The sequence below is a fragment of the Salmo salar genome, chromosome ssa26 (assembly GCF_905237065.1).
Source record: "Salmo salar chromosome ssa26, Ssal_v3.1, whole genome shotgun sequence".
Classification (NCBI taxonomy): Eukaryota; Metazoa; Chordata; class Actinopteri; order Salmoniformes; family Salmonidae; genus Salmo; species Salmo salar.
The window spans coordinates 38,314,428-38,323,384 of record NC_059467.1 but is presented as its reverse complement, the minus strand read 5'-3'; the positions used below and the strand labels follow the sequence as shown (position 1 = coordinate 38,323,384).

The 8,957-nt window shown below is 43.4% G+C and overlaps 1 protein-coding gene across 3 annotated transcripts; it reads right to left on the bottom strand.

The window, feature by feature from the left end:
• Nucleotides 1–1,414: 1,414 nt before the first annotated feature.
• LOC106587698 (guanylyl cyclase-activating protein 2-like) lies at nucleotides 1,415–8,225 on the bottom strand. 3 transcript variants are annotated; one of them, XM_045708473.1, is made up of 7 exons: nucleotides 7,272–8,225; nucleotides 6,995–7,065; nucleotides 6,602–6,778; nucleotides 3,175–3,452; nucleotides 2,893–3,042; nucleotides 2,341–2,449; nucleotides 1,415–2,041 (listed from the first exon to the last, which is right to left on the bottom strand). In XM_045708473.1, the coding sequence occupies exons 3-7, from the start codon at nucleotides 6,618–6,620 to the stop codon at nucleotides 1,914–1,916; spliced, it is 684 nt and encodes a 227-aa protein (XP_045564429.1). In that variant the 5' UTR covers nucleotides 6,621–6,778; nucleotides 6,995–7,065; nucleotides 7,272–8,225; the 3' UTR covers nucleotides 1,415–1,913. The 3 variants fall into 3 exon arrangements, with proteins under 3 accessions (XP_045564429.1, XP_045564430.1, XP_014031764.1); XM_045708474.1 differs by having other exon boundaries at nucleotides 7,007–7,065; XM_014176289.2 differs by having other exon boundaries at nucleotides 6,602–7,065.
• Between the last annotated feature and the right edge of the window lie 732 nt (nucleotides 8,226–8,957).

Sequence of the window (8,957 nt, the reverse complement as noted above, 5' to 3'; positions counted from 1 at the left end):
AAAAAAATCCTCATCAATCTACACACAATACCCCATAATGACAAAGCGAAAACAGGTATTCAGACCCTTTGCTATAAGACTCGAAATTGAGCTCAGGTGCAGCCTGTTTACATTGATCATCCTTGAAATGTTTCTACAACTTGATTGGATCCCACATGTGGTAAATTCAATTGATTGGACATGATTTGAAAGACACACACCTGTCTATATAAGGAATTGTCCGTAGAGCTCCGAGACATGATTGTGTCGATGCACAGATCTGGGGTATAAAAAAATGCCTGCAGCATTGATGGTCCCCAAGAACACAGTGTTCTCCATCATTCTTATATGGAAGAAGTTTGGAACCACAAAGACTCTTCCTAGAGCTGGCCGCCCAGCCAAAGTGAGCAATCAGGGGAAAAGGGCCTTGGTCAGGGAGGTGACAAAGAACACGATGGTCACTCTGACAGAGCTTCAGAGCTCCTCTGTGGCAATGCGAGAACCTTCCAGAAAGACAACCATCTCTGCAACACTTCACCAATCAGGCCTTTATGGTAGAGTGGCCAGATGGAAGCCTCTCCTCAGTAAAAGACACATGACAGCCCGCTTGGAGTTTGCCAAAAGGCACCTAAAGGACTCTCAGACCATGAGAAACAAGATTCTCTGGTCTGATGAAACCAAGATTGAACTCTTTAGCCTGAATGCCAAGCGTCACGTCTGGAGGAAACCTGGCACCATCCCTAAGGTGAAGCATGGTGGTGGCAGCATCATGCTGTGGGGATGTTTTTCAGCGGCAGGGACTGGGAGACTAGTCAGGATTGCAGGAAAGATGAACGGAGCAAAGTACAGAGAGATCCTTGATGAACACCTTTTCCAGAGTGCTCAGGACCTCAGACTGGGGTGAAGGTTCACCTTCCAACAGGACAAGGACCCTAAGCACAAAGCCAAGACAATGCAGGAGTGGCTTCGGGACAAGTGTCTGAATTTCCTTGAGTGGCCCAGTCAGAGCCCAGACTTGAACCCAATCTAACATTTCTGGAGAGACCTGAAAATATCTGTGCAGCTCTTCTCCTTATTCCAACCTGACAGAGCTTGAGAGGATCTGCATAGAAGAATGGGAGAAACTTGCCAAATACAGGTGTGCGAAGCTTGTAGCGTCATACCCAAGAAGACTCAAGGCTGTAATCACTGCCAAAGGTGCTTCAACAAAGTACTGAGTAAAGGTCTGAATACTTATGTAAATGTTATATTTCATTTTTTTTTATTTTTAATACATTTGCTAACATTTCTAAAAACCTGTTTTTGCTTTGTCATTATGGGTTATTGTGTGTAGATTGATGAGGGAAAAAAATGATTTAATCCATTTTAGAATACGGCTGTAACGTAACAAAATGTGGAAAAAGTCAAGGTCTGAATACTTTCCGAATGCACTGTATTGGTGAATTATATTATTCATGCATTGAACTGCATCCATCTATTCTCCCAACAATGCCTTACTGTATGTCATGGAATTTTGAGTGAAATAGAACCTATTTTTAAAACCTCTTATTAAGTTGGTTTTGTAGCATGATCTGGGAATTTTATATTTTGTATTGATATTATGATTGTCTGTTTGTTTCATATCTGCAAAGTAGTTAAAGTGGAACTGACATTGTTTTAAGGCCCCAATTAAATCATCTATAGATAAAGAAAAACTGCACTGCAGGTTCACTCAGAATGAACAAGCTGTTCATCTCATGGAATTTATGGAAGGTAATCGACACAACCATTCCTGTCCTTATAATTAAAAATAGCTTAAACAATCTGAATGAATCTGCAATGTGTTTTTTCCTATTATGTGCAATTGATTTGGAACCTAATTTAGTTTAAGAAAAAAAAAGGGGAAAAAATAAAGAAAAATGTTAAATGAAGATGCTTTTGTCTTTCCAGTCATTTTAAAAGTGTGCGCTCTTCCTTCTCTGTTCCAGCACCCAGCCATAAGGGTTCATGTCCAGTTGGAGCATGTTCATGATCCATGGGTCTCCCTGGGCCCCCTTGATGAACTCCTCCAGGGTGATGTGACCTGTATGGGCCATCACAACAGAAAGGTTGTCCAGAAAACAAGGCAGACAGACAGACTGGAAGTTTCTGTACAGGCCTACAGCACACCTGGACAAGCAGACCAGGGCCACGTTCAGTAGGAAAACGTTGTGGAACGTTGCAGATAAACATGTCATGAATAGAGCTGACATGACTACATGTAGAAGAAAACAAGAGGGATTTCGAAACATATCTATCTGTTTGTTCCACAACATTGGGCTCTGCTGAATTTGCCCCCAATACTGCACATAATGTAAACATTCAGACTGAGTATGCACCTACCGTCATTGTCCACATCCACAGTCTTCAGTATTCTTTCACACACTTCATTCACCGACAGCTGCATACCCTCCTGCTCTCTCTTGGACGTCGTCTTTAATCGATATATACTCTAGGGGGGAAATTAAGAAGCAACAGTGTGTAACCAATACATACAGTCTATGGTTCTAAATTATTTGGGACAAGATCATTCACAAAGTAAGAGGGCCTAAAAACCTTTACTATTGTTAGGCCTAACTTACATCAATAGCACCTGTTTGCAGGTGTGCATTCACACTTAATGTTTTTACACATCAAAGTTGTTTTAGATTTGTAATTTAAACCACACCTCATGCCAAAAGTAGCCTACACACACACATACACACAGAATTGGCTCATCAGAATTGTTAAAAGTTAGCCATCTGAACAGAAAGTTTTAACTGATAAACTGATTGTCTGCTTCGGCTTATTTATCACCACTGAAGAAGACACTCCCATAAGACCCTTGGATAATTTAATCACTAGACACCGTAGTGACCTTGTGGAATCCTCGGGCGACCTTCACTGGGTGCTTACATCAATAATAGCTCGCAGTTCTGTCCTATCTACATAGCCGTTGCCGTCCTTGTCGTATACTTTAAATGACCAGCGTAATTTGTGCTCCAAGTCCCCCCGGAAAACCAGATTCAAGGCTGCCACAAACTCCAGAAAATCAATGGTGTTATCCTGAAAAGACATAGACAAATTGAAAACAATCGTTTTTTTCCCTAAACTTAGAAAAACGGTGCCCGTGTTCATTTGCAAGGATATAGAAAACTATAAACTCAGAAACATACAGCATACAATAGGCTATCTCACCCCATTCTTGTCAAAAGCTCGAAACATACTCTCCGCATACTCAGAGACTTCCCCAGTTGGGTCGACGCCAAAAAAACGCTTGAACTCGTGGATAAATAAAACACCGCTCGGGCACTCCGTCACAAACTTTTTGTACATGTCCTGGAGCGCCTTGACATCGATCTCTGGGTCATTCTGCTCCGTGTGGTGCGTCTGTCCCATGTTGGCAGGCAGGTGGTTGGGGGAGCGCTGTCCTCTGTTCTGAAGCTCCTTGGTGCTGAGTCTCTGCAGTAGGCCTACTAAAAGAGGTCATTAAACAGGAGGGACTCCCGAGTTGGTGTCAGTAATTAGGAAGGACTCGATCATGAAAGCACTTGAACTGATAAGAGGTTGGACACAGAGGCTTCACTAATGTTCCAGTCAGGTGACTTGGAGCAGCTTTAGAACAGGAATTATGTCAGACAGGTTTCCCCAGGCCCCAAGGGTTGTGAATTGATAAAAACGTATGGTACCCTAGCCTATAGTCCCTGTATATACCCTCATGTCAGCTTGTCCTGAACATTATTCAAGGTAATGCCGACCTAGACACTCTCTCCTCAATTCAAATGATCATACAACTCCCCAAATGCTTTAATTAATCTGAAATGGAATTCATTAAAACAAATAAAACTCAATCTAGTACCCATGATAGACTGAAAATACTATTTAATGAGGCTGTACCACCCCATCTCATTCTTTCTACTGATTCTATTTATAAGCTGTCAAGACTGTCATGACAGCACAGCAATTGAATCAATAGAAAACACAAAGCCCCTCAGACCAAGCTAATTTGTCTGGTAAAGTCCCTCAGTATGTGATTCTCATCCTGTGGTTAATTCTTCACAGTCTTTCACTGTGGAACCATGGAGCTGCTGATCAACCAATCACTATGAAGGAATCGTCCATAACCAGTGGTCCATGGATTATGCCAGAGGACATTCATTACTGCCATGTAAGCATTTCACATCGAAAGCAATTGTCCTTAAAGGGGTTCCCAGCTTGATGCCCGCAAATCTTCTCAGAACAGAACATCTTAACATAACAGAGAAGTCAATTAGGTGAGTGAATGCCAGGCCTTTCACAACCAGCCTGGTTCATTTTCATTGGGCACCAAAGGGAACAAAACAGATTGAAACAGGGAGGGACTGCCTGAACTTGTCCAATAAGAAAGGCTTGTTTTCATTTTCTGTTGTAAAACACTTTCCTACGTCAACTACAGTATGCCCTAATGAATACAACCTAGGCCAGCCATAGAACAACAATGTTGATAGTCATTTACATCCGGTGGGCACACACACATTTTGAAGTTGTTTTCTGGAATTGGTATTTGTATTTATTATGGAGCCCCATTAGCTGCTGTCAAGACAATGTAATGTGTCTGAATGCTGAAACAGTCAGGTAGGCTAGATACCCAAGCTAGGGACCTCATATGCTATACAAAACATTCTGACATTGATTTGACTGTAAATTGCACAACATGTCGTAATCCACGTCAAAGCTGTAACGTAGGCCTTTTCACCTTGAACTGAGATGCACTTACTGGGCCATGGCCAGATTGAGCTCCATGTCTGTCCTTATTCCTTAAACAGTCTCAATGTTGTTTTTCCTGGACTGGATGTCTCCCCGGGTGAAGCTAAGAGGCTCTCGGCCAAGCTAGATTTGTAGATGGAAGACTGGTATATCAAGCTCCCTAATGGGATTGTGGCGCTGCAAGGCTAATGCATCAGGCTAGGCTACACTGAGCTAAAGAAAATATAAAGCAAACCTGGGTCATATTCATTAGGGCACACTGTAGCAAAACGAGCTCATATAGTACCTCCCAGTTTCAAACAGTTTTTTTCAGTTTCGTGCCTAGTGAATCCGACCCTGTATATTTTCCAGTGGGTCAGTCCATAATAAGGGAAGCCTATAAAAGCACCTCCCACTGGGCAAAAACTTTTTGCATTAAAGTTGTTCGCATGTAATTTCAACCAAAAATTGTAATCTGATGACGTTGAAACAATGTGGGAAACTGATTGGATTTGCAAAAAGGTGTCAACGTAAGGCAACTTCAGATTTTTTTCACCCAACATTTTTATTACCTAGTTGGCTAGGGGATTCAAACCAGCGGCCTTTTCAGTTACTAGCCCAACACTCTTAACCGCTAGGCTATATTCAAAGGTTGTTTGTTATCCATTTTATAATTGGTACAATAGCGTTCATTTCACAGTGGCAGGCTGGCAGGAATCCAGCAGTGGATCCTAAACAAAAGCTATATTGGAATAATGAGGTAAGGTGTGGATAAAGTAAGCCATTAGTCCAAATCTCATTAAAGCATATCTAAGGCATATTCATTAGTAAAAATACTTTAATTTACTGTGGAATTTCAAAGTCATACCCCCTAAACCACATTTTGCCTATTCATTCTCTATGACTACCTCTGAACATAGTTGGCAAAACAACACAGATCTGGTAGTAGCCTAAAAGTAAAAAGTTGCGTGAAAAAAATGAAAGAAAATAAATGAAAGTCCTTATGTGGATGACTTTTTGCAAATCCAATCAGATTTCTATGTAGATTCAACATTATCACATAAAATGTTTGTTGAACTGATGTGGAAACAATGTTGATATAACCAGTTTGTGCCCAGCGGGATAGCGTTCAGGTCCCTGGCACAAATAGCTTGAGAAACTCTGACCTTGCCTGCTGTGTCCTTGTCCTCACTAACTCTTATTTGACCAAGATTGTTTGTGTGTATGTATTAATATGTAGGCTACGTGTGCTTTATTGTAAAAATGTTTTTTTTTTTTTAAATACTTCTTTGTTTATAAATCAAAAATCAAATCAAATTTTATTTGTCATGAAATGCTTACTTACATGGTAAGGTCTACACTTGTTGTATTTGGTGCATGTGACAAAGTTTGATTTGATTTTTGATTTAAAAACAACAGAGTAAAAAACATTTTTGGGGGGGTTATGATCGGCTTAACAATGTCTTCGTAAACAAACAATGTATAGCTTCAGAATATGGCAAAAGCTGTCATGTTGCTCTCATTGACTGTCAGCCCTTGTATCCATTACTCTACATTTGAAATCTGTTACACTTACAGTATACAGTCCCATCCCCCAGTTTAAGTATCGGGGTTGCCGCTGGGCTGAAGCAAAATCCCAAACTGCCCCTTTAAGTCTAGATTGGCAGTGCGTACAAGATGCTGCTGTACAGTAAGCCTAGATCCTTGACATTTGAAAACAGAAATGTACCCATGTGAAATGATGCAGAGCCTGTGTGCCATCAGGGAAATTTCAAAGGTGCATTGGAGGAAGTTCAGTGCGCAGCGGGCAAGACGCTTTCACAGCACTAGAATGAATCCCAGCCAAATTGTTTGGGCCAACCCTTCAGATTCTAAACCATTGTTCTGTAATATCAATTACCTCGCTCTTGAAGGTGCATTTACATCACCAGTAATCCAGTAAGGTTGTGCAAAGGTACAGGAAGGCAGGCAGGCTCAGGGTCAGCAGAGGTCAGTAATCCAAATTAGGGGGGCAAAGGTACAGGACGGCAGGCAGACTCAGGGTCAGGGCAGGCAGATAAGGTCAACACCGGGAAAACTAGAAAACAGGAACAATCAAGAGACAGGAACGGAGGGGAAAACACTGGTAGGCTTGTAGAAACAAAACGAACTGGCAACAGACAAACAAAGTACACAGGTATAAATACACAGGGGATAATGGGGAAGATGGGTGACACCTGGAGGGGGGTGGAGACAATCACAAAGACAGGTGAAACAGATCAGGGTGTGACAGTACCCCCCCTAGGGCGCATACCTGGTTGCATACCTGGTTGACCGGGGTGTCGGCGTTGGAAATCCGAAATGAGGCCTGGGTCCAGGATGTCCCTGGTGGGGACAGGAGACAAAGGGCTGTGAGCCATGGGTTTAACTCTGGATACATGAAAGGTGGGATGTATGCAAACGGTACGGGGCAACAGAAGACGAACAGCAGAGGGGCTAATAATTTTGGAGATGGGAATCGGGCCGATAAACCGGGGGGAGAGTTTGCGGGATTCCACCCGGAGGGGCAGATCCTGGTTGAATAGCCATACCTTCTGCCCGAGATGATACCAGGGAGCCCGGGTCCGATGGCAATCCGCTTGTCATGAATACCTGCAGGTGGTCTTGAGGAGGGCTGACCGGGCTCTCCTCCAGGTATGACGACAGCGGCGGGAAAACATCTGGGCAGAAGGTATGCCGACCTCTTCTTCCTACTCGGGGAAGAGCGGGAGCTGATACCCCAGGGAACACTCCAAGGGCGATAGGCCCGTGGCAGAGCAGAGAAGGGTGTTGCGGGTGTATTCCACCCAGACAAGCTGCTGGCTCCAGGTGGTGGGGTTGGCGGAGACCAGGCAGCGCAGAGTAGTCTCGAGGTCTTGGTTGGCACCCCCCCCGACTGGCCGTTGGACTGGGTGTGGAACCCAGAGGACAGGCTGGCCGATGACCCAATGAGGGTGCAGAAGGCCTTCCAGAACTGAGGACCTCGGTTGGAGACCATGTCCACGTGGGCAGTCCAGGGATCCGGAAGACGTCCTGCACCATGAGCTGGGCCATCTTCTTGGGCAAGGGTAGTTTGGGAAGAAGAATGAAGTGGTTGGCTTTGGAAAACCGGTCGACCACAGTCAGGATGGCAGTGTTGCCCTCAGATGGGGGGAGACCCGTGACACAATCCAGGGATATGTGGGACCAGGGATGGTGAGGGACAGGCAGTGTTTAAATAAGACCAGCTGGAGCTTGCCGAGGAGTCTTGTTCTGAGCACAGACCGTGCAAGCGGCGACAAACGCTGCGACATCTGGAACCATAGTAGGCCACCAAAAGCATTGTCACACAAAGGCCAGGGTCCAATTGGAGCCCGGGTGGCAGGCAAGCCTGGAGGAATGGGCCCACTCCAGGTCCGCGGAGTGGACAGTGTTGTGGAAAATATTGAATCAAATACTTCTCAGATACCGGAGTTTGTGAATTCAAAAATACTTTATTACAGAGAGTAACAAAGCTGAGCAATTACATGGAAGAACCAACTCTTCATTCTTAGTACTTGGCATTTATACAGTCTTATCCTTACATAACATCATCACTCCACTTTACGAATCTTGTTGTCTTACATAGTTTCCATTCTCTTATTGGCTCAGACATTGGGGCATAGATTATATTGGTGGCGTGACATGCATACTCCTACTGTTGCCTATCACTGATTAGCTAATGTTCCTGTCCAAAGGTCTTCACAAGTTCAGGCCGATGTGGTCTATGTATGATTTACCCATGTGCATGTCAGTAGCCTTCACAAGATCAGACATGGACCAGACCAGACACGTCTTGTTGGTTTACCTTGCCTAATCCACACAGATTCTGCTTACGTTCTTTTACATGTCCAATGGTCAATTCGATGTTGATCCAGCTTTGTACACTCACATGGGCTTCAGCCTTCATTCTGCTTACACATGTCTAATATTTAAACTTATATCGATTATCCTTTCTACTTCAATGAGAACAGTATATTTACTAAGAATCACCAGATGATGGGAAATCCTCCCACATAATCCCCCCTATGGGACTGTCATAGTTCCAAAAAACATAATTTTCCAGCATAAATGAGAACCAGAGCACCTTCTGTAATGTTATTGACGCAATCTACCTCTTATTCATTTTAACAATCTTAGCACGAGTTACTCAATCACACTGGTTGAGTCAGGTTATCTCAGTTGAATACAAGAAAAATAGTAAACAATAAAATCAATAA

Bases quoted from the DNA above. Each gene is read 5' to 3' on its own strand.
- LOC106587698 (XM_014176289.2), bottom strand. The intron at 3,043-3,174 runs GTGAGATAGCCT...ATGTCTTTTCAG, and splicing joins GAGCTTTTGACAAGAATGGG to GATAACACCATTGATTTTCT. The intron at 2,042-2,340 runs GTAGGTGCATAC...TGGCCCATACAG, and splicing joins TGTGGATGTGGACAATGACG to GTCACATCACCCTGGAGGAG.